Below are 25,084 nucleotides of genomic sequence, written 5' to 3'. Positions count from 1 at the left end.
GTTCGTCGTCACACAGCGAAAAAGCGGCACTGCGCATGCGTGATGCCGCTAAGCATCAAGGAAATTGTAGTTCCTTTGAAGCCATGATGTTGCTGCAGGGAGCACGCTCGAAAATCCGGAAGTTGAGGAGAACATAAAGAGAGGAAAGGAGGAAGTGCTGATAAAGCCTATTTATCTAACAGGTAAATAAAACATTTCGGCAGAAATAACAGCTAGATTCATGATCTATATAGCATATAGATCAGATATTGCCAAAATTTTTTTTAGCTTTACAACCCCTTTAACTATCGACAAAAGTAATCTTCATCAATCTGGCTCCAACTTTCTCTTATTGCAGTTGCTTGCAGTTGCCAGATCAGTTTTGCAGGTTGGAGCCTTGTCATGGACCATTTTCTATTTATTTCCACCATAGATTTTCAATTGGATTGAGGTCCAGGCTATTTGCAGGCCACGCCACTGACATTAAGGGGTTGATTTTAGGGAAAAAGACTGTGCACTTTGCAAAGTGCAGTTGCCCTCTTTAAGAGCAGTTGCTCCAGAGCTTGATAAATGAGAAGAAGCTCTGCTGACTTCCATCATCCAATCATGTTCAAGCAAAAATGCAGTTCTTTAAATTCTCCTTGCACGGGATTGGGTACTCTTTGCAAAGTGAAGCCTTACCTCATTTACTAAGCTCTGGAGCAATTGCACTTGCAGAGGGCAACTGCACTCTGCAAAGTGCACAGTTTTTTGCCTTTAGTAAATCAACCCCTGTATGTCTTTCTTGAAGGAAAGTTTTCACGGCTTTTGCCCTATGGCAAGATGCATTATCATCCTGAAAAATTAGGTTATCAGCAAACATCCTTTGAATTAATGGAAGAAGAAAAGTGTCCAAAATCTCAATATAAACTTGTGCATTTATTGAAGATCTAATGACTGTCATCTCCCCCGTACCTTTACCTGACATGTAACCCCATATCATCAATGATTGTGGAAGTTTGCATGTTTTCTTCAGGCAGTCGTCTTTATTCATTTCATTGGAACGGCACCAAACAACAGTTCCAGCATCATCACCCTGCCCATTGCAGATTTGTGATTCATCTCTGAATATTATTATTATACAGGATTTATATAGTGCCAACACTTTACGCAGCACTTTACAACTTGAGGGTAGACAGTACAACTACAATACACTTTAATACAGTAGGAATCAAAGGGCCCTGCTCCGTAGAGCTTACAATCTAAGATCACTTTCATCCAGTCATCCACAATCCATAATTACTTTTCTTTAACCCACTTGTAACCTTGTTTTTTTCTGTTTAGGTGTTAACCACTTCAGCCCCAGAAGATTTGGCTGCTAAATGACCGGGCCATTTTTTGCGATTCGGCACTGCGTTGCTTTGACAATTGCGCGGTCGTGCGACGCTGTACCCAAACAAAATTGACATCCTTTTTTTCCTACAAACAGAGCTTTCTTTTGGTGGTATTTGATCACCTCTGCGGTTTTTATTTTTTGCGCTATAAACAAAAAAAGAGCAACAATTTTGAAAAAAAAGCAATATTTTTTACTTTTTGCTATAATAAATATCCCCCCAAAAAATATAAAAAAACTGCTTTCTTCCTCAGTTTAGGCTGATATGTATTCTTCTACATATTTGTGGTAAAAAAAAAAAAAATCTCAAAAAGCGTATATTGATTGGTTTGCGCAAAAGATATAGCGTCTACAAAATAGGGGATAGATTTATGGCATTTTTATTATTAACTTTTTTTTTACTAGTAATGGCGGCGAACTGCGATTTTTATTGGGACTGCGACATTGCGGCCGACAGATCGGACGCTTTTGACACTTTTTTGGGATCAATGACATTTATACAGCGATCAGAGCTAAAAATAGCCACTGATTACGGTATAAATGTCACTGACAGGGGGCGATCAAGGAGTTAAATGTGTGTCCTAGGGAGTAATTCTAACTGTGGGGGGGATGGGATTTCCTGAAGGAGGAGACATATCGCCGGTTAATACTTAGTATGAACAACAGATGTGTCTCCTCACCCCTGATAGAACGGAGATCTGTCTGTTTATATTGATAGACCTCTGTTATGTGTCTCTCAGGAGCGATCGCAGGTTCCCGGCGAACATCGCGGGCCGCTGGGCACGCACACTGGCCCCGTCGTCGCGCCGTGGGTGCGTGCCCCCTAGTGGTCTTAAAGCGGCCGACGTCTACCTACGGCGATTTGCCCAGGGGAGCCAACCTGCGGCAGCTGGTGGTTAACAACCTTCCCATTTGATTTCTACTTGGTCCAGATTTTAGACACAGCTGACTGGGAACCACCAACATCTTTTGCAACATTCCAAGATGATTTACCTTCTTGAAGAAGTTTTGGTGCAACAGCTCACCAAGGTGTGCAAGCACTCTTTTTTACCTGCAGACTAATTAGCAGATGTAATCGGATGCAGATACAGAAAATCTGGAACACAGACATCCCACCAGTTTTTCGTGTTGAATGGCGACATGAGGATAACCTAAGGGAGCCTGGAGATTTACCCCCCATAGGAACACCAGGAGCGTCAGCAAGCTAAAAGGCCTTGGCTAGGCTAAAGCCACTTGCCCTTTTATGCTTGCCATCTGGTAAGCAGGCTCTACTACTAGGGTGGATTGTCACTACTGCTTAGAAGTGCACGGTGGTGGTGTTTTCACTTTGAAATAAGGACTTGGAGAAATCCCCTTGATGTCATTTATATGAACTTTTAATAATTTTAGCGCAGCTTTTTACAGGAATCGGATGCAGATGTTTGTTATAGAACTGCAAAGTACATGGTGATTCCATAATATTTTCCTCATAATTGAGCGATTTCATATTTTTTCCCTCTGCTTGATCGGCAAAAACAGTTGCAATTGACTACAATTGTCTTTATTGTGTTTTTTTTAAAAGTGTTTCTTAGCCCAGGTTCACACTGAGCTGCGGGAATGAAGATGAACTCGTACAGAACCTATTTTTTAGTACCGATGGCACCAATTAGGACGGTGCCATTGGCGGCAATTGCCGCCAATTTGACATGTCAAATCGCATGTCAAAACGCTCCAGTGTGAACCAGGGCTTAAAGCCAGAAGGTTTAAATGTTAAAGGGGTTATAAAGGCTCATGTTTTTTCACCTTAATGCATCCTATGCATTAAGGTGAAAAAATACCTGGCAGTCACCGGCCCCCTAGCCCCCCCCCCATTTTACTTACCTGAACCCTTTCATTCAGTCGTCGGGGACGGGCTGTCTCTCTCTTCATGGGCTCCCGGCTCTTGATTGGATAGATTGATAGCAGCGCAGCCAATGCTCCCGCTGCTGTCAATCACATCCAGTGACGTGGGCGGCGGGGGCGCTACGGACGCCGAATGCTGGAATTGGGAGCGCGCCCGCAAGGTAACCCCCTCGGGTAAGTCCTTTCCGAGGGGGTTTTCAGATGCGGTGATGAGCCGTAAGAGCCTCCGGGGGACCCCAGAAGAGAAGGTTCGGGGGCCACTCTGTGCAAAACGAGCTGTACAATGGAGGCAAGTATGATATGTTCGTTATTTAAAAAAAAAAAAAAAAAAAATTACCCTTACAATCACTTTAGATAAAAATTGTTTTGAGGCATGTCTGTGAATAGTTTTTTTCTCTACAGTTAGGCCCCTTTCACACGGGGCGGATCCATTTGACGGACTCTGCTTGCTCGGCAGGGATCGATCCGCTGATCCCTGCTGAGCAGGCGGTTGACAGGTCCATCTCCGCTCACTGTGCTGAGATCGACCTGTCAGAGTCTCGCTCTCCTCTATGGGGAGATCAGATGAAAACGGATCGCTTGTCCATTTTCATCCAAACCCATAGGACCACCATCTGTCTGGATTTGGCGGACAGGAGTGGATCGGATAGCAGCGGGTGTCAGCGAACATGTCACCGCTAACATCCGCCGCTCCATAGGGGTGAATGGAGCGTCTGATCAGGTCCACCTGAAAAACTGACAGGCGGACCTGATTGGATAGCCCATGTGAAAGGGGTCTTATACAATTGAATGAACATTTTCCAATAGTGGTGATTCCAGACAGACCTGCACTTTTTATAGACAAAAAAAATCTGTTAGCACTTACTATAGTTGCGTCCAAAATAGATGGCACCAGAACACACCGCACAGAGCATTACTGTGAGTTTCAAATGTACTTGCATTTAAAATTGTCCATATGACCTCATCCTCCCCCTGGGGCACTTCTCCTATTGATCAATATAAGGGCCCCTTCACTACTGACTACCAATGTAAGAGGACGCTTCCCCCACTGGCTACCAATGTAGGAGGGCTCTTCCCCCACTGGCTACCAATGTAGGAGGGCTCTTCGTCCATTGGCCACCAATGTAAGAGGGCTCTTCGCCCATTGACCACCAATGTAAGAGGGCTCTTCGCCCATTGGCCACCAATGTAAGAGGGCTCTTCGCCCACTGGCCACCAATGTAAGAGGGCTCTTGGCCCACTGGCCACCAATGCAAGAGGGCATTTCTTCCCCTGAGCACTAGTTCAAGAAGGCTCTTTTCACACTGACCACCAATGTAAGGGGGCACTTCTCCCACTAACCACCAACATAAGAAGCCATTTTCTACTGACCACCAATTTAAGAGGGCACTTCTGTCACTGAGCACCAATGTAAGTGGACACTTTTCCGACTAACTACCAATGTAAGGGGCCCTTCTCTACTGACCACCACTGTAAGAGGGCTCTTCTTCCACTGACCACCAATGTAAGAGGGCATTTCTTCCCCTGAGCACCAGTGTTAGAAGGCTCTTTTCACACTGACCACCAATGTAAAGGAGCACTTATCTCACTGAGCACCAAAGTGGACACTTTTCCGACTAACTACCAATGTAAGGGGCCCTTCTCTACTGACCACCGATGTAAGAAGACTCTTCAGACTGACCACCGATATAAGGGGCCACTTCTTTTACGGAGCACTAATGTAAGTGGACACTTCTCCCATTGACCACTGACCCCAGTAGAAAAGGGACTTCTGTGATCTCATCCTCTGTTATCTGCCTCCAATTTTATTATTATTTATGACGACAGTATTTACACATTCATATATATTAAACTGGCCATACATTATGTAATTTTCTTATTTAATTTCCTTTAGATTTACCTTCAGCTATGTAGTGCAAGGGCCTGCCTGATTGCATACAAATGGAAAGTGTTTAGGTTTGACCTCATAGTATATGGTTTTGGTAAATCTAAAGGAAAACTGTACAAGAAAATTGAATAATGTATGGCCAGCCTAATAGACCGTACACACGATCCGAAAATCGGACAAAAAATACTGCTTTCGACGCGATCGTACGATAATCGGATCGTTAGTACAGAGCTTTCGAGAGCTGATCACGACAGTTCATCCAATATCATTCGATCAGACAAGCACGAAAATTTTCCTCGTACGATAACAGATCGTATGATTTTCGTTTAGCCAGTACAGTTGTCGTCAGAAAATACAATACAAATACACTACAACTCTGTCATATGAGAATTTTCGTGACTTTAGTAACCTATGAAATTTCTACTTGCGACTAGTAAGTGAAAAAAGTCGGACGATCTGTCGTCTGATTTTCAGATCGTGTGTACGGGGGGAATTAGTCTGCCTTCCTCTGGGAGATTAGCACACACTAGAACTCAATGCTCTGGATGTTACACATATAATCCAGCAAGGTCTGCATTAGTAGAGTGGGTAGCAGCTGTAAACAATCAAGATGAAACTATGTAATGCCTGTGAGGTCACTGCAACCCTGGATGACAGATAATATATCACAACATAACACGAGGAGAAAAATGAATGAGAACAGCAGGAGGGTCATCTTACAGTCACATCAATGGAGTTTTACAGACCTCCCCCTCCTTCCCCCCTTGAGGCAGCGCTGCCTCTATCACATGTTGTCCACCAAAAAAAAAAAAAAATCAATATCCTCTTTCTGATGCCATTGGCTGTAATTTCTTCTTTTTTTTTGGGGGGGGGGGGGGGTAATTATTGGTTAATTACTTTAATTAGCTCAGTTGACTTCATTTAATTAGATCCTACCAAACGTTTTATACGAATGACAGAAAATCCCCTTTAAAGTGGGGTTCCACCCAAAAAAAAAAAAGACTACATTAAAAATCCTAAAAAAAAAAATACAAAAAAAATTTGGATATATATATATTTTTTTTACTTACCTCTAAATGCCTGTTGCTAGGGGGTCCCTCGTAGTCTGCCTCTTCCAGTGCCTGGGCTGGTGACATCACTTCCCCCTCGGCACAGGAAGGGCTCAGCTCTGCTCCCTCCCTCCTGTCAATCATCTGGGACCCATTACAGGTCCCAGGTGACTGAACGGCCAATCACGGCGCGTGGCGCCGCTCGCGCATGCGCAGTGGGTGCCAGGCTGTGAAGCCACAGCCCGGCGCCCACAGTTGCAATGCCGGCGCCGCTGAACAGAGGGGGAGACGAGCAGGGCTTCGATCCCCCGCATCGCTGGACCCTGGGACAGGTAAGTGTCCAATTAAAAGTCAGCAGCTGCAGTATTTGTAGCTGCTGACTTTTAATTTTTTTTTTTTTTTTTAATGGACCTGGGGTGGAACTCCCCTTTAATACTGTCCTCCTTTATGAAAATGCTTGTTCCGGGTCAAAGTAGGAACGCTGAAGACAGCCAGGCAACTGGCATCCTCAGGAGATCATCAATGCCAACCAACACATTTCTCTCAGCGCCCACTTACAATACGTGTTGGGGAGATGCACATTTTACTGTTATTTACAGCAACACACAGCTACTATTTGAATGGCACGCCAATGCAGGTTTTGCTGTACTGCTGTAAAAAAGAAAAGGTGTACGGAAGTTAGAATACGTGTTGTGGAGTGTGAGCAGCCCAATCAAAAAGGAACGCACATTCACTTATATGGTTCCTTAATTACATCCTTGGTGAATCAACCTGATTAGGACCTGAAAGCAGTTCTCCAGTCTCCCCTCCAAAACTAAAAGTCAGCAGCTATAAAAACTGTAGCTGCCGACTTTTATGCCGCGTACACACGATCGGAAATTCGGCCAGCAAAAGACCGATGAGAGCTTTTGGTCGGAAAATGCGACCGTGTGTATGCTCCATCGGACTTTTGCTGGAGGAATTCCCACCAGCAAAAGATTGAGAGCAGGTTCTCTATTTTTCGGTCGGAAAAAGTTCCTATCTGAAAATGCGATCGTCTGTACAAATTCCGACGCGCGAAATTCCTACACATATTCGGAAATTTGACGCATGCTTGGAAGCATTGAACTTCATTTTCTCGGCTCGTCGTAGTGTTGTAGGTCACCGCGTTCTTGACAGTCGAAAGTTCAGAGAACTTTTGTGTGACCGTGTGTATGCAAGGCAAGCTTGAGTGGAATTCCGTCGGAAAAACCATCCGTTTTTTCCAACGGAAAATCCGCTCATGTGTACGCGGCATTAGGCTCCTTGCACACTGAAGCTCAAACGGCCGTTTTTGGGAGTTTGGGCGTTTTTTTTTTTTTTTAACAGCCCATAAACTCCCCTCTATGTTATCCTATGTGTCCATGCACACATGGACATTTTTGGATGTTTATCAGCAGTGTTTTCTGAACACCAGAAAAGTCGCGTTCAGGAGTCGTTTTTTAACACAAAAAAATGCCAAACGCTCAAACGCTGATAAACATTGATAAACGCTCATAAACGTGGCTCACCAGCGTTTAAGGTTTTTTGATCCATTGAAAAAAAAAATGTTTAAAAAAAAAAAAAAAACGCTTAAAAGTGCTAACGCAGAAAAACGCGAAAAAAGCGCTAATAAACGCTATTGCAAAAATGTTAAAAAACATTGAAAGACTCACTGCAAAGCTACTGGCGTTTTTATAACATTATTTTAATGTCCAGTGCACATGGAGCCTTAGGCCTCATGCACACATTGGACGTTAAAATAACGTTATAAAACGTCAGTAGTTTTGCAGTGAGTTTTTCAACTTTTTTCAAAATTTTTCAACGTTTTTGCAAGAGTGTTTATTAGCATTTTTTAGCGTTTCCCTGCGTTAGCGGTGTAGCGTTTTGTTTTTTTTTTTAAGAAGAAATTTTTTTTTTTTTAATGGATCAAAAACATTAAAAACCGCTGGTGAGCGACGTTTTTGAGCTTTTATCAACATCTTTCAAGGTTAGAGCGTTTTTACAGCTGAAAAACGTCTCTCAGAACCCACTAGTTTTGGGGTTTTTTTTACTGCTCAAAAAACGCCACTGCTCAAAACTGCTTATAAGAGCCTATGTGTGCATGGACACATAGGTTAACATGATGGAGAGTTTAATGACTGTAGAAAAAAATGTCTACAGCCAAAAACAGCTGCTGTAAAAACATCCAAAAACGTCCAGTGTGCATGAGGCCTAAATATAAGGACACTTACCTGTGCAGGGGTCCAGCGCTGTTCTCACCCGAGCTGATTCTTCAATCAGCTTCAGGTCCAGGAGCCGGCATCTTAACTAAGGGAAACCGGCAGTGAAGCCTTGCAGCTTCACAACCAATCTCCCACTGTGCATGCGCGAGCCGTGCTGCCTTTTGTGATTGGCCCCGCAGTTTTCTAGGACCTGTGATGTGTCCCAGAAGGCTGCGGGGGAAAGAGGGGCTGAACTTCCACTGGGATCGCAGAGGCGATCCAACCTGAAGTAGGAGCAGGTACCTGTCAAAACCCCCCCCTTCCTAAAAAGTGTCAAAATGTTACAATTATATATGTACGTGTCCAAAAAAGCAATGCTAGATATCTTGCTCATAGGCGAGACCAACTGCAAATAATTGTGTACATGATCATCATTACATTATTCATAACTTATATGCCCAATATAAGTTTATATGTAAATCTGAGTCAACAGGTTTCACTTAAGTTAGCTTCATCAGGACTCATTAAAAATAATAGCAGTTGTCTGTAACAAAAGATTATTATGGTTAAACATAAGCATAGATACTCAGGTATTACCACATATCACCTGCAAGATCCTAATTGGGGGTAACTATGTTTATGTTTAACCAGAACATTGTTTCGTTATAGACTACTGTTATTATGTTCCATGCGTCCTGATGAAGCTAACTTAGGCAAAGTGCGTTGACCTATGGAGATTTACATATACTGTACACTTGTATTAAGCATATACCATATTTAATCGGTGAGTGCAAATGACATGTGCGTGTTAATATGCCGATATTGGGCTGCCTCGGAGGGGAAGGGGGGAGCGAGCGCCACCGGATTACACAAAGCGGGAATCTCCCGTTTATTCGTCAGCCGCCTCCTGGACCAGCTACTATGATAGACGTCACTTGTCCTGGCATTGGACCAGTGTTCTGTCTATCATAGGAGCTGGTCCAGGAGGCGGGACTTCGTAATACAGCGGCTGCCGAGTAAACGGGAGATCTCCACTCTGTGTAATCGGCGTGCCTAATCTCCGTGCAATGGTGAGGCTGCAGATGGGCAGTGATAGTGATCAGGCTGCCATGGTGAGGCTGCAGATGGGCACTGATCAGGCTGCAATGGTGAGGCTGCAGAGGGGCACGGATCAGGCTGCATTGATGGGCATTGGTGAGGCTGCAGATGGCCATTGATAAGGCTGCATTGATGGGCAATGGTAAGGCTGCAGATGGGCACTGACCAGGCTGCATTTATGGGCACTGATCAGGCTGCATTGATGGGCATTGGTGAGGCTGCAGATGGGTATTGATAAGGCTGCATAGATGGGCAATCACCCTTATTTTGCTTCAAAGCTCTTTATTTAAAATTTAAGTTATTTTCCTGAAACTTCCCTCTTAAAATTAAGGTGCGTGTTATACACTGATAAATACGGTAAGTCATGAATGTAACGATGATTATGTACACAACTGTTTGCAGTTCGTCTCGCCTATGAGCAAGATATCTAGCATTGTTTTTATGGACATATACATATATATATATATATTTGTATGATTATATACATGTTGTGTACTCCTTGTCTGGCCAGTATAGTCCAACTTTGCCTTTTTTCCTTCTTTGTATTCATTACGGATCAGGGCAATGAGTGTCTTGCTTTTCTTCTGTTACTTTCTTTTCATGCAGTGATCCTGTCACTGTATTGTCTCTATGGAAGAGCAGCGTTGGCACCTTAAGACAGGAAGTGTTTTAGGATGGCAGAACACCCCCCCCCCCCCCTCCTCCTAATCTTCATAAAACAGAGGAGGTGTTTTGTAGTTCATGGAAAATATTTGGGAACATTGTTTGAGATTTCAGTTTGGTGCACGGGAAGTTACAAGAACTGGATTTCTAGCAGGATCAACAGGTAAAGCCTGTACGAGCAAAAAGGTACTTTTCTTGAAGAAAAGAAAACTAATGCAGCCACCACATCTAAGGACAGGTCAGCTGCAATATTTTACCTTATATGTTCTTGGGTTTATGGGATTGTTCACACTAACCGCTAAAAGCTCCATTTTAGTGTGCAGGTAGTTGTCGGTTTTTGGATGTAATGAGCCGCGGTGAAGGAGAGTGTGATGCACGTTTCACACTTTTTTTTAACCTTTATTTGAATTGCACAAGTGACACTTCATTCATGTCTCCATGCAGCAGCTGCATTGCTGTGTGGTGATGGTAAAATACCACGTGTCTGCCCGCAGAACCTCTGGGCTCCGTTGCAGTGCAAATGGGGCTCATAGATAAAAACTGTGCAATAGTACTGACTTTATCCAGTGCTGAAAAAACGCCGGTCACTGCAACATGTGTTAACAAACTCTGGATATCCTTTAACCTATTGCTGCCCAAGAAAAACATGTGGCAGCCAAAGGGTGGGCTTTAAAGTGGTTGTAAACCATTACATATACCCAGTGAAGTGTCTGGCCTCAGGTGAGATACAGAGATAAAACAAATCCTCCAACATACATTCCCCCTGATGAAGGCACGTGATCCCGGTGCTGAACACGCGTAGGGGAGGGGCCTGGACGGAGGTGTCAGCAGAGAGAGAGAGGGAGAGTTCGAGAGACACACCGCACCGCACGCCACACCGCGAGATCGGCCGTTTTTAATCTATTTAGGATGGTGCACTTACGCACCCACAGTATGTGAGTACCCCCGCAAGGGGAGAAAGTCTTTTCTCAATAAAACGTTTTTGTTATACCTTGCAATGTTGCACTATGGAGTCTCTTTTCTTTTGCATATATAATCTTGATTGAGAGCATTGGAGGTCTACACAGCGGTTTCCATTAGAGCACAGGAGTGTCTCCAAAGCTTGTTTTGACAGAGTGTAATCACTGTGTCACACGCAAGAAGGTGAGCATATATGCTTGTGGGGAACGCTGGAAGACACTATAGCACGTTTTATGGTGATACACCTTCAGAAGGAAAGATGTGTGAACTTCACTGAATACGGACAATGTTTTTGGGCACTTTTATATCTCTGGATGCACCCTGTTTTGGACTTGATTAGATTCACAAGAAGATATTTTCTTTTTATATTTTCTTTTTATATTTTATTCAATTTTTATATGTTCCCTGATTGAGCACTTACATTGCATGTTTGATACAGCACTGAGCACTTTACAGTTTTATGTACTTATGGTTATCTTTGATTTATTTTTTATTTATTATTGGTTAGCTATAACACTTTTATGGCAATTTTTATCTAGCGCAGACACATTTTTTCTATTATACATTGTACCTGTTTATCTGCAGTCTTCTCTACAGCCAATCAAAGTGTTTAATTTATAAAGCTTGTCTGAGATTCCAGAAAATGGGGTGGAGAGCTGAAGTTACACTCTGAGGGGAACTCTGACAGCTGATTGGAGGGAAGGGACACCCCCCCCCCCCCTTCACACAGCACAAAAGGAACTCCCAGCTGAGGAACTGTCAATCAGATGGAGATTCCTCCCCTGCAGTGCCAGGACAAGATCATCCAGTGCCCAGGGCAGAGATGCCAAAATGCCCCCCCCCCTTCATTATGTGCTTATGAGAAAGAGAGAGAGCACAGCCTGCACCTCCTCTTTGCTCTCTCCTTTCTGCTTCCAGCACTGGGCTGACAGAAGTAGTGATGCCGCTGTCACTACTCCTGTCACCTTATAGTAGAAAGAACTTGCGGCGCCCCATCCCTACAATACATGCTGCGCCCGGGGCAGCCTCCCTTTCTGCCCACCCCTTGTCCCGGTCCTGCTCCTCTGTCACCTTTTTACCTCTTGGTGTCAGAAGTGACTCATGCTGATATAAGAGGTATGAGGAAGCAGACAGAAATGACTGTGCTCACACTATAGAGGGATATGCTTTAATGCTCGCACAATGCATGTATGTGTCAACAGTCACCCGAGAGTTCTGTGCTGAGAATGTGCTCACTGTGTGCTCCCAGCACATAGACTTCATACACAGCTCTCTGTCTCTATTAACGATCGGTAGCTGGTGGGACACATGATCGCTGATCCTTCCCCCCTCAGGGCATACAGACCCTGTTTAAGGCTGGGTGGGAAGGGGTTAAGCAACCACAAGCCCCAGTTTGCCTCGCCAGGTTCTTCATGCTTCACCCATATCAGTTTAAACCAAAGCTTTGCTGCCACCATCCCTGATAACTGTAGCCAAGCTGACAAATCCACGTGCCAAACTCTCACAGCTGTCCGAACGAGACAGGAAGCTTTCTATCACAATAACTACCTTCGTTTTAAATTACTCAGTAATTAGTAAATGCCTCCCCTTGAATACGGAATATTGCTTCCACAAATAGAACAAACAAGTAGTTACAGATTAGACATGCTCTGTGTCTGTGCCACTAAACACGAGCGCTCAGCCAAATTCCCATAGCAACCAGGAGAGCATCAACGTGTGACACAGAGAAAGACTTCTGACAGCCGGTTACATCATCGGCCTGTCTCAGCGCCGCCGGTTGTGCTGATGTTTTGCTGCCTCTATCCCTTATGCAGGATTGATATATAAACCAGCAGGGAGTACATAGAAATACGGTCTATGGGAATCACTAGACGAAACACATAGGGGCTCATTCAATGAGCAGCAAACAGCCAGGTGCAGTGCTCATTATATTGACATTAGTATGGTTAATACGGGTTGTTTCAGGTTACGGCACTGTGCACTGATTATTGAACAAGCCTGATAGCTTGCTTTAGCCCCTATTCACATCGGCGTGATTCGACATGCGACTTGACAGTTTAAATCGCATGTCAAATTGGAGCGTCCCAATCAGTGCAGCGCTGCACCAGTTTCTAAAGGTAGTTCCTGCACTACTTTTGGCGACTTCGGGGGGCAATTTCAATAGACATCTGTGCATGAACTCGCACCGGTGTCTTTCAAGTCGCCCCCAGACTGAAATGCGGCTTTGAAATGGTGCGAGTTCAGATGAACTCGCACCATTTCAAAGCCGTGTTCATTATGAACGAGGGCTTAGAATCACTTTAAAGTGGTTGTAAACCCTCCCTAGTGACTTTTATCTATAGGTAAGCCTAGAATAAGGCTTACCTATAGGTAGTGGAAATATCTCCTAAAGATGCGCCATTTAGGAGATATTTCACTTGCAGTGTGCCGATGATGTAATCGGCGCATGCGCTGTGAAGAAACGGCCCTACCTGCTGTTCCTTCCCCTAGCGCATGCCGTTACTGACGGATCACGTGCGCATGCGCGGGAGTGACGTCACGCGGCTCCGGCCAGTCACAGAGCCGGAGTCCGCGGCCCCTGGAAGGCAGAGGGGCGAAGATGGACGCAGCCTGCACTGGGGACAGCGATGGATTCGTTTGCAGGTAAGTGTCACATAATGGGCTAGTATGCGATGCATACTAGCCCATTATGCTTTTAATTTGCAGGCTTTGCAGGGAGCAAAAGAGGAAGTAAAACCCATCAGGGTTTACTTCCTCTTTAAAGCTGAATTCCAGGCATGGCAATTTTTACATTGTTACATTGGTTCAGTGATGTTTGTGCCATACTTGTGGGGTTCTCCGTAGAAGCTGGAAATCACTGTAGACACCGCTTACTCCAGTGATCTCCACTAAGTCATTACTGCTCACCTCCACCATCACAGGAGTGAGCTCTCAAATGCTGAGCTCAGAGCTACTGTGTCCTGTGATGATGGAGGTGAGCAGTGATGACTAGGCCTCACTTAGCAATGTTCTGGGAGTACTTAGCAATGTCCTGGGAGTACTTAGCAATGTTCTTTCTGGGAGTACTTAGCAATGTCCTGGGAGTACTTAGCAATGTCCTGGGAGTACTTAGCAATGTCCTGGGAGTACTTAGCAATGTCCTGGGAGTACTAAGCAATGTCCTGGGAGTACTTAGCAATGTCCTGGGAGTACTTAGCAATGTCCTGGGAGTACTAAGCAATGTCCTGGGAGTACTTAGCAATGTCCTGGGAGTACTAAGCAATGTCCTGGGAGTACTAAGCAATGTCCTGGGAGTACTAAGCAATGTCCTGGGAGTACTTAGCAATGTTCTTTCTGGGAGTACTTAGCAATGTCCTGGGAGTACTTAGTAAACGTCCTGGGAGTACTTAGAGTGGAGTTCCACTCACTTTTACAACTCTTCAGCATCCCTCACTAAACTGTGCACTGTAAACAAATTGGATATTTTTTTTTTTTTTTTCTCAGCACCTACTGTATATCTGCTGTATTCATTTTTCACTTCCTCCTCCCTGGCCGCGGCCCATCGCATCATTTCCTGTTTGCAATGCCTTCTGGGAAGGGGCGGCAACTTCCTCTGAAACTGCCGTTGCTATGGAAACCTGACCTGAAACCTATTACACTGCTTGTGCTGCACTGAGCATGTGCGAGATCTGCAAGGATGAGATCCAGGAAGAAATACAGTCTGGCTTCAGATGCCCAGACTTAAGATGGTCACAGCCTGCTGTAAGTTTATAAAATAACAAAACTACTGCTATAAACTAACAAAACAGACCTTAGTTTACAGACTAACTTTACTAGAATACATTAAGCTTGTGTATTATAGGGGTATTTTTATTTAAAAAGTATCATTTCGGCCGGAACACCACTTTAGTAAACGTCCAGGGAGTATTCCAGTCAGGCTTCATAAGGTATGTAAATGGCCTACATCTATAGCAAGGGTATTATTCATCTTTAGTCAGAGCTGCACAGTTTGTTTTAATCTACAAACATCCCTTACCTGCATAGGCAAGTTTTTTGGTAAAGGTGAACTATCCTTTTAAGTGAAGGCAAAAGACCGATGAGAGTTTTTGGTCGGAAAATGCGACTGTGTGTATGCTCCATCGGACGTTTGCTGGCGGAATTCCAGCCAGCAAAAAATTGAGAGCATGCTCTCAATTTTTCGGTCGGGAAAAGTTCCTATCCGAAAATGCGATCGTCTGTGGTAATTCCGACGTGCAAAATCCCTACGCATGCTCGGAAACAATTCGACGCATGCTCGGAAGCACTGAACTTCATTTTCTCGGCTCGGCGTAGTGTTGTACGTCACCGCATTCTTGACAGCCGTAATTTCAGCGAACTTTTGCGTGACCGTGTGTATGCAAGGCAAACTTGAGCGGACACATGACTACCAGATGCAGCGGTGACTTATGTCTGTAGCAGCCTGCTCTGGCTCTGGGCTTCCTGCCCCGCTGTGCACCAGTTGTCTCTCAGTCAGGATCTGTGTTCCTTTTGCAGAATGCCTCGGCTACCTGAAGTGAGAACATTTCATGTGCAGAAATAAAATAAAATTTAAAAAACTGGAAAAAAAAACCTGGGGTTTGATGTATTTTTTCAGCTTCTGCTGTGACAGCTCTGCCAGAAGTAATAAATATTGTATAAAGCCTGTCCGCATAGTGCAGCCACCAAGCCTGATTCCTGATTCCCATAGCAACGCAGGGCTAGATTTACTTATCTCAGAAACAAATACACCGGCGTGGCAGCCGGGCCTCGGCGTCTCCACAGGAGAGAGAGCTTCCCTTCCTTCCACACCGCCTGGAGAGAACCTGTCATTCCCACACTATTACCTGAGATGAAGCAATATTCAGCTCAACGCTCTTAAAGGGTTAGTCCACCTTTAGGCTCTGTTCACATCCAGGTGTTTTTTTTGGGGCGTTTTTTTTGCAGTGTTTTTGTACAGGCGTTTTCAAGGTTAAAAGGTCACCAATGTAATAGCAGTAAAACGCCTGTAATCTGCCAAAAAAGAAGCTCCTGTACTTTTTTGAGCGACTGGCGTTTTTCTTCAGGCGACAGAATGCTCAGATGTGAACAGGGGCCATTGAAATGAATGGGATTTGCATTGTTGAGCGTTTTTAGAGCTGAGGCCTACAGCAGAAAAACACCCAAAAACGCCTAACTGTGAATAGAGCCTTACCAAAAAAAAAAAAAACTGCCTAAGCAGATAAGTGGTGTCTGTAGATAAAACAAACTCTGAATCTCTGACTAAAAATGAATAATGCTCTTGCTATAGATGTAGGCCATTTACGTACCTCCCAAAGCCTGACTGCAATACTCCCAGGACATTGCTAATTGCTAACCAACCTGTTCCCATCCTGCGTATAGTCAAATGACGGCCGCAAGGTGTCTCTCTTATCCTGGGCGGTCGTCATATGACGTCCTCTGCATTCTGGCCACTAGGAGGCGTGCGCCCGCCGTGTCACTCAGGGGCCGATGCGCGTGCCTGGCAGCCGCGATGTCCGCCAGACACCCGCAATTGCCGGTCACAGAGCAGGGACGTGGATCTGTGTGTGTAAACACACAGATCCACGGCCTGTCAGGGGAGAGGAGACCGATCGTGTGTTCCCAGTACAGAGGAACACCGATCGGTCACCTCCCCCAGTCAGTCCCCTCCCCCCACAGTTAGAATCACTCCCTAGGTAACACAGTTAACCCCTTGATCGCCCCCTAGTGTTAACCCCTTCCCTGCCAGTGACATTTATACAGCAATCAGTGCATTTTTATAGCACTGTTCTCTGTATAAATGTGAATGGTCCCAAAATAGTGTCAAAACTGTCCGATCTGTCTGCCGCAATAGCACAGTCCTGACAAAAATCGCAGATCGCCGCCATTACTAGTAAAAAAAATAAAAATAAATAAAAAAGCCATAAATCTATCCCCTATTTTGTAGGTGCTATAACTTTTGCACAAACCAATTAATATACGCTTATTGCAATTTTTTAAACCAAAAATATGTAGAAGAATACATATCGGCCTAAACTGAGGGAAAAAAAATTTTTGTTTAAAAAAATTGGGATATTTATTATAGCAAAAAGTAACAAATATTGTGTTTTTTTCAAAATTGTCGGTCTTTTTTCGTTTATAGCGCAAAAAATGAAAAACGCAGAGGTGATCAAATACTACCAAAAGAAAGCTCTATTTGTGGGGAAAAAAATGATCAAAATGTCATATGTGTACAGTGTTGTATGACCGCGCAATTGTCATTCAAAGCGTGACAGGGCTGAAAGCTGAAAATTGGCCTTGGCAGGAAGGGGGTGAAAATGCCTGGTATTGAAGTGGTTAAGGCCTAATCCTTACTGTTCACCTCCACCATCACATCACAGGAAGGAGCTTTTTTTTCCTGATTCAGACCTCCTCACATGCGCTCTCTCTAACATGATGCAGTAGCTCTGAGCTCAGAGTTTGAGAACTCATTCCTGTGATGATGGAGGTGAGTAGTAATGACTAGGCCTCACTTAGCAATGTCCTGGGAGTATTCCAGTCAGGCTTCATGAGGTACGTAAATGCCCTACACCTATAACAAGGATATTATTCATCTATAGTCAGAGCTGCAGAGTTTGTTTTTACCTATAGACACCCATCTAAAAGCGAACTTACCCTTTAAAGTGGAATTAAACCCTCCCATCCTTTACAGCCAAGGAAACCGTCATCTTGGCCTCTGTTGGATCTGCAGTTGCCATTATGCTGCACATGTGATCAGTTATGACACCAAACCATTTGATGGCTTGTCAATTCCAATGAGAGGAAAAGCAGCTTGAATTGATGGGTTTTAGTTCTGCTTTAAGGCTCTGTTCACACTTGTGCGACTTGTCATGCGACTTTGGACACACAAAGTCACACAAAAAGTTGCAGCCCATTGATTTTAATGGAAACCTCTTCCAATCTAAGCAAGATAAAGTTGCAGCAACTTTGAAAAAGGTCCTGCACTACTTTGATGCATTTTGCTTGCGACTTTAGTGCCAGAGATTGTAAACGTTGAATGAAAGTCGCATCAAAGTCACACTGCAAAATCACACTCAGAGTCGCACTAGTCTGAGCAGAGCCCAGAGCCTTGTACACACATTTTTTTCCTGCTCAAACCCAGCGGGCTAAACGAAAAATAAACTGAAGCGCTTGGGATGAGAGATCCTATACTAACAATCTGATGTTAGTACAGCAATCTTCCCCCGCTGAGCTCTTGGCTGAGAGCATTGATTGGATGCCAATCAGCAAACTTTTTACGCTCATGGTCCTTCAACAGAAGCCAGATGTTCAGCCGGCTTCTGTCAGAACAGCTGCAGTGCACACAGGCTGAATATTGGCTGGTTTCTATGTAAACGGCCGATACCGCCCGATATTCGGCCTGTGTGCACAGGGCTTTAATGTTTCCCAAAACTGTTATGGTGGCCATACACACTTCAATTTTTTTTTTTTTTTATCCAATCAATTTGCATTTTGATCAAAATGATCAATCAATCTGCAAAAAATCGAATAGCCTTAACTTCACATCCGATCAATTTAGACGCACAAATTTTTCTTTGTTTTGCATTAATTAGCAGCATTGAAATACAAGTTCATAAATATGATGGTATTTTGATTGATCAGATTATGAGATTACATGGTGCATCTACAAAGTATGAAAGTAAGGTACAATCATATCTTAACTATCATTCAAAATCCACTTCCCCCTGTTTGTTATATCGATCAAATGGGTTGTTGACTATAAATTGATTACTCTAATCGGAAGAGATCAATCAGAAAGTGAATATCATTTATCGAAGCGTGTATGGACACCAAAAGGGCTTTTTTACACTTGTAGTTGGGGGGAGGAGGGGGGGTAAAAACACCACAATTTTACTGTCCCCAACTGCTCCCTCTTAAGCTGCAAAGGCATGGATGTACACAAGCAAAGCATCAAGGCTGCACCATGGCAACTGCAGTGACTTCATGCTGACCCATGCTGTCTCTCAGCTCCTTAGTGGGCATAACAGAATCAAAGTCCAGAGATCCATAGTTATCATGCCTCTTAACCACAAACAATAAGAACTTTACACATCACATAGCAAACTAAAGCTTTACGCCCTGGGAGAACCAAGAACCAGTGGCGGCTGATGCTCAATATTTTGGGGGAGGCGGCAAGCAAACACCCATCCCCCCCCCCTTACTCGCACCGGACCAGCTTCCTCATTGGCTGGGAGAAGAAACAGGAAGACAATAGCGAATATTAATTTGCTATTGTCACACAACTGGGTGGGCTCAGGGCACAGTGCTCTGCGCCCCGAGCCCACCCTTTTTTTGAAGCCAATTGGAGCCTCAGGCTCTAATCATGTGCTTGAAAAAAAACAAAAAAACATTGAAATCTATGCGTCTGGTGCCCTGCATGTAGCTTAGGGGCCTGGCGCATGGATTAGGGGGGGCGGTGCCCCTGCCCCCCTTATGGATGGGCCGCCTGCCACTGCCAAGAACCTTAGACAAACCAATCCTTCATATAATGGTGGAGAGGTATGCTTTACATGTTGTACAAATGCATTTCCTGAAGGGCACCAGGAGGTGCCATCTGTGTCACCAGCTGTACCTTGGCTTTCTCCAACTGTGTCTGGGCCTGCCGTTCTGCTTCCCTGCGCACCGCCTCTCTGTCTTCCTCCAAAGAGACATCAGAATCGGATGGACGGCTGGTGTAGGAGTCCGCCGAACCCTGCAGAGATAAGGACATGCGTTAACTGCAGCAAAGACACCACATTTCAAATCATTCTACATGCACATTGGATGTTTGCACATCTCTCCTAGATGCCTTTTGGATTGAACAGTGCTCCGTGAGATGTTCAAAGCTTGGGATATTTTTTTTATAACCTAACTCTGCTTTAAAATACTCCACAACTTTATCCCTGACCTGTCTGGTGTGTTCCTTGGCATTCATGATCCTATTTGTTCACTAAGGTTCTCTAACAAACATCCAAGGGCTTCACAGAACAGCTGTATTTATACTGAGATTAAATTACACACAGGTGGACTCTATTTACTAATTAGGTGACTTCTGAAGGCAATTAGTTTCACTAGATTTTAGTTAGGGGTATCGAAGTAAAGGGGGCTGAATACAAATGCACGCCACACTTTTCACATATTAATTTGTAAAAAAAATTTTGAAAACCATTTATCATTTTCCTTCCACTTCACAATTATGTGCCACTTTGTGTTGGTCTATAACATCCAAAAATCCGAATAAAATGCATTTAAGTTTTTGGTTGTAACATGACAAAATGCGGAAAATTTCAAGGGGTATGAATAGATTTTCAAGGCAATGTATATATATGGTTTGCACAAAAGTTATAGCGTTTACAAACTATGGGATATTTTTATTTTTATTTATTTATTTTTACTAGTAATGGCGGCGATCAGGGACTTATAGCGGGACTGCAATATTGTGGTGGTCATTCGGACACTAACTGATACTTTTTGGGGACCAGTGACACAGTGATCAGTACTAAAAAATATGCACTGTCACTGTACTAATGACACTGGCTGAGAAGCGGTTAACATCAGGGGCGATGCCTAGCCTGTGCTTTACTATAGTGTGGGAAGTGCTTTTACTAGGGGAAGGCATGGATCCACGTCTCTGCTTTGCAGGAACACATGATACATGCCTTCCCTACTGACAGAACGGTGATCAGCCTTGTTTACATAGGAAGATTACCATTCTGTGTCTCTGCAGAATGATCGGCTCCCGTTGTGTATAATCACAGCAGGAGTGAGCAGCCGGCAGTGCCCATTCTTGCCTGCTATCTGGAAGAACCGGTGTTCTGCGGAGAAAGTTCCGCTCGGCGGATAAGGACCCCCCCTCTACTGCGCAGGCGCAGCGCTTGTACAGTAAGAGTCGGCGGAAATAGCCGAAGCTGAATAGTTGGAAATCAGCTGTACACGGCGCCTGTAAGAGGGCCCCCTGCAGGCTCGCTTCGCTCGCCACACTTCGGGCACGTCCTCGCTTCGCTCGGCTCTTTTTATTCCCCCTCTAGGTCCACTTGGATGGTGGGGCTTCAACCTGGACCTAGGGCGCAGGCGCCGTGTACAGCTCATTGAAGATTTTCAGCTTCGGCTATCTTTGGCGGCTCATAGTAGTTCGTACTGCGCAGCAGTACAGGGAGGGTCCTTATCTGCCGGGGGAACTTTCTCGGCAAGACACCGGATCACGTATATATATATATATATATATATATATATATATATATATATATATATATATATGATCCAGCAAACAGCTGCTGCCCCGTGGCAGTAAAACTGCTATAGGGTGGTCAGCAAGTGGTCATCTACATAACAGAACAATCAGGTCACCAGCCTGGCTCTGCTGTCTGGCAAGGCTGTATAAATCTCAGGACTGGGCAGGCAGAAATACAAATCTTTTGGCAGGTTAAACAGCTCCATTATATGTACTGCAGCTGTATATTTTGTGGATTACCCGGAGTTCCACTTTATAAACAAGGAACATGACTGGAGTCTAAGAGCGAGCTCTCAATCCCTTAAACAAGCTGTTTTGACTGTTGATCGTGAGGCGTATAATCTCACTGAAAAGCGATCTCTATTTTCTTTTTTGCTCTCAGCAGGCTGATCTGCATATCCTGATCTGACGACACAACAGACTCAGCAACACATGCTATTAACAAACAGTCAACGGGTGTTGTGTTGGCTACGCATATCATCTGCTGCCAATCACACAGTCAATACAGAGTCGGCACCCCGTACACAATCTGCGTTCATTTTATGGACATTACCCAGCCTGTATGGCAATTACACGCTCTATACACTGCAACATCTTAATGGTACAGTACTGCATTCTTACTGTGCCATCCATTTTCAGAACTGTTCCCACATATACCATAGAGCAGTACAAAGTCAAGTCACACCGGAGTCGAAGTGTGGTCAGGCATGTTACAGTCTTATTGTGCAGTCTAGATTAAGCTGTACAGAAATTACACAAAAAAATTAGGATGAGGCTGTAAAAATAAAGGTTTGAATTTTTTTTAATATACCTACTAAGTTGGAAAGCTGGCCACACAACTTACAATCTACTCTTCAATTAATTTTGATTGCTGGATATTTTCATTGTTGGAATATTCAGCTGTACAATTAGATGGTAATCAGGATCCAGATTTTAATGCCCTTCGGGCAGAAGGAGAGTTCATACACCTTCAGCACATGTAGGATGCAGAGAAGCAGCTTCTTGGCGCTGCGCAGGGGCGGGGCTCTAAGGGGCGGACTGCCCAAGAGGAGCTATGCAGTGAATTTCTGTGAACCAGACAACAATCATTATAACTAGTCCTTGGCAAAAGACCCTCTTATCTTTTCTGATATGCCTCCCACAAAAGCTGAGATCCCACATAAATGCACACAGAAGAAGGATCTGGTACCCCCACCACTAATAGGGGATTGATAACATGATCAGTAAAAATGTGCACAGCCAGCAATTACCCATAGACATCACCTTATGAGGACAGGAGCCTTTACTGTGTGTCCAGGTGCCTATATACTAGAAAACATCTGTTAGGGTCAGACTGGACTTCACATCCTTTTTAATGAATCAACATCATCCAGTGCCGGATTAAACTCTGTGGAAGCCCCTAGGCAGTCAAAACTTTGGGGCCCCTCTCGCAGGTTTCTTGGGGTTTCTCGTGCACACTCTAGTGGGATAACATGGAACTAAGTAGTGTGCATGTCGGCCTGCTAGATGGAGATGACCATCACTACTGTACATTACACTTACGATAGGTTGCATCAATTTTTTTATAAACTGACAGCTGAAAGAAGATGAGCTTTTAAGCCCTGGTTCACACCGGTGCGACTTGTTGTGTGATTTGACAGTTCAAAGTTGCATGAAAAGTCACACCCCATTTGTGGCAATGGAACTGTTCAAATTGCTACGACTCAAGTCGCAGAAACTTTGAAAAAGGTTCCTGCACTATTTCTGTGCGATTTCAGAGCAACTTGCACTGACATCTGTTAAATGAAATCGCACAGATATCAGCAAGCGAAACATGAAGTCGCACTGCTTTGAAGTTGGGCTGAAGTAGCGCAACTTCAAAACTGCACTGATGTGAACCAGGGCTAAGAGACAAACTGTAATGTCAAGCTGATGTCTATGGTTTATAAACTTTAGGTTGGTTTTGGGTACATTAAATTAATACAGTATTTTCTCTGTAGAGACTTTAATGTAAAGTTTTCGGTTCTTTGAGTTGATTCATTTTTTCTATCTTTTGTAAACAATTTAAAGTGTTACTAAACCCAGGAGCCTGCATTCACTATATCAGGTCTCCCACAGTACACAGAACATGGAAAATGCAATTATTTTAGTAAATATAAACCGCTAAAAACCTTTTCTCATCAGCGGTATATAGCAGTCTTGTGACTGCTTATATATATTGGTGGTCAGTGTAGTGCGCCTCTTTACATTGGCTATAAATGTAGTCCCCCCCCCTCCCCTCTACATTAGTGATTTGTAAAGAAGAGCACCCTTACATTGGTTGTCAGTAAAGAAGGCCTCATTACATTGGTTGTCAGTAAAGAAGGCCTCATTACATTGGTTGTCAGTAAAGAAGGCCTCCTTACATTGGTTGTCAGTAAAGAAGGTCTCCTTACATTGGTTGTCAGTAAAGAAGGCCTCCTTACATTGGTTGTCACTGAAGAAGGCCTTATTACGTTGTCATTGTATCAGTGTCTGGCTAAAGATTGTAGGAGGAGTTTACATTCTACTCTGACTGTCCTATGAGGCTGCATGACCCCTGACCCTCTGTCTAGACAGTGCTGATTGGCCTTGTGCCAATCACATGCACCCTCCCAAAAAAAAAAAAACTCTATAGCAATGCATATCAAACTGAGCATGTGCAGAGTGCCTCCAAGGCTCTGTACTATCAGCAGATGGATTGGGGAAGGTGGAGGAAGAGGAGGATCAGAGAAGACAGGATAAAACAGCCTTTTTGCACAATGCATAGGATTAACCCCTTAGGTTGCACAGCGAGTACAACAAGCATGCTTTACTGCATACACACACTGATTTTACTGTTGTGGGTATAGTAAAATTTTAAGGAAGCTTCATTTTCTTATTTTCTTTCAAGATCAAATCAATATTATTTTGATCTGTTGTCATGGGGCCCTTAAATGGCATGGGGCCCATAGGCCGGTGCCTACTCTGCCTATTTAGTAATCTGCCACTGACATCATCTGTACTGACATCAAGGTGTTAAATATATATATATATATATATATATATATATATATATATATATATATATATATATGAACATATACACTGGCATGTCCCTAATGTGTGCAGTGTATGTAGTGCACACAGGCCTCGAGGGGGAGCAGGGCCAAACGTATGACCACAGCACACATTGGGGATTCAATTCTAGAAGCGCTGCTTGCTGCGACAATGTCCGTTGAGTTACAGCCATCCCTGTCACTTGCATCTACAGCTCAAAGGAGATCCAAGTATGCTGGCACTGCATCTGCTGTGTGAAGGGGGTGGGCACAGTGCCAACAGTACACTGATCAGGTACACAGGTGATATACATCTGTACCCTGCTCCACTTAGTTATAAAACCAAGTAAAGTCAAGTAATAGTAGTATGCAGTGCAACGGGTCTGAGGGATGAGGGGAACTGGTGTTTATTGGGTGCAAATAAATGAATGTTGCAGGCACTGGTCAAATATATGCGATCAGAACCTCCGACTGAGCCTGGAGACAAATGGTTTTTAATCAGGGTCCCGACTCTGGCCATATACACACTGGACGCCGCTAAGCACCCAATGTATGTCATCCATAACAGAGAGGTGTAATCCAGAGTCTTCAGAAAGGAGGTTCAATGTACGATATTGCACACAGGCCCACTGAATTCAGAAAATGTATATCTATTTATCTATATATATATACACACACACACACACACACACACACACACACACTGTATATAGTC

The 25,084-nt window shown here is 44.0% G+C and overlaps 1 protein-coding gene across 11 annotated transcripts in view; it reads right to left on the bottom strand.

Moving 5' to 3' along the window:
• The window catches only part of CACNB2 (calcium voltage-gated channel auxiliary subunit beta 2), a 426,586-nt gene that overhangs the window by 116,032 nt on the left and 285,470 nt on the right, over window positions 1-25,084 (bottom strand). For all 11 annotated transcript variants that reach the window (XM_073629732.1, XM_073629733.1, XM_073629737.1 and 8 more), the window contains one exon: window positions 19,697-19,816. In XM_073629732.1, the coding sequence (XP_073485833.1) occupies window positions 19,697-19,816 (120 nt within the window). The remainder of the gene's footprint in view (window positions 1-19,696; window positions 19,817-25,084) is intronic.

Source organism: Aquarana catesbeiana, linkage group LG05, assembly GCF_042186555.1.
Source record: "Aquarana catesbeiana isolate 2022-GZ linkage group LG05, ASM4218655v1, whole genome shotgun sequence".
NCBI lineage: Eukaryota > Metazoa > Chordata > Amphibia > Anura > Ranidae > Aquarana > Aquarana catesbeiana.
The sequence above is the reverse complement of the archived record's forward strand: the minus strand, read 5'-3'. Positions and strand labels throughout refer to the sequence as shown.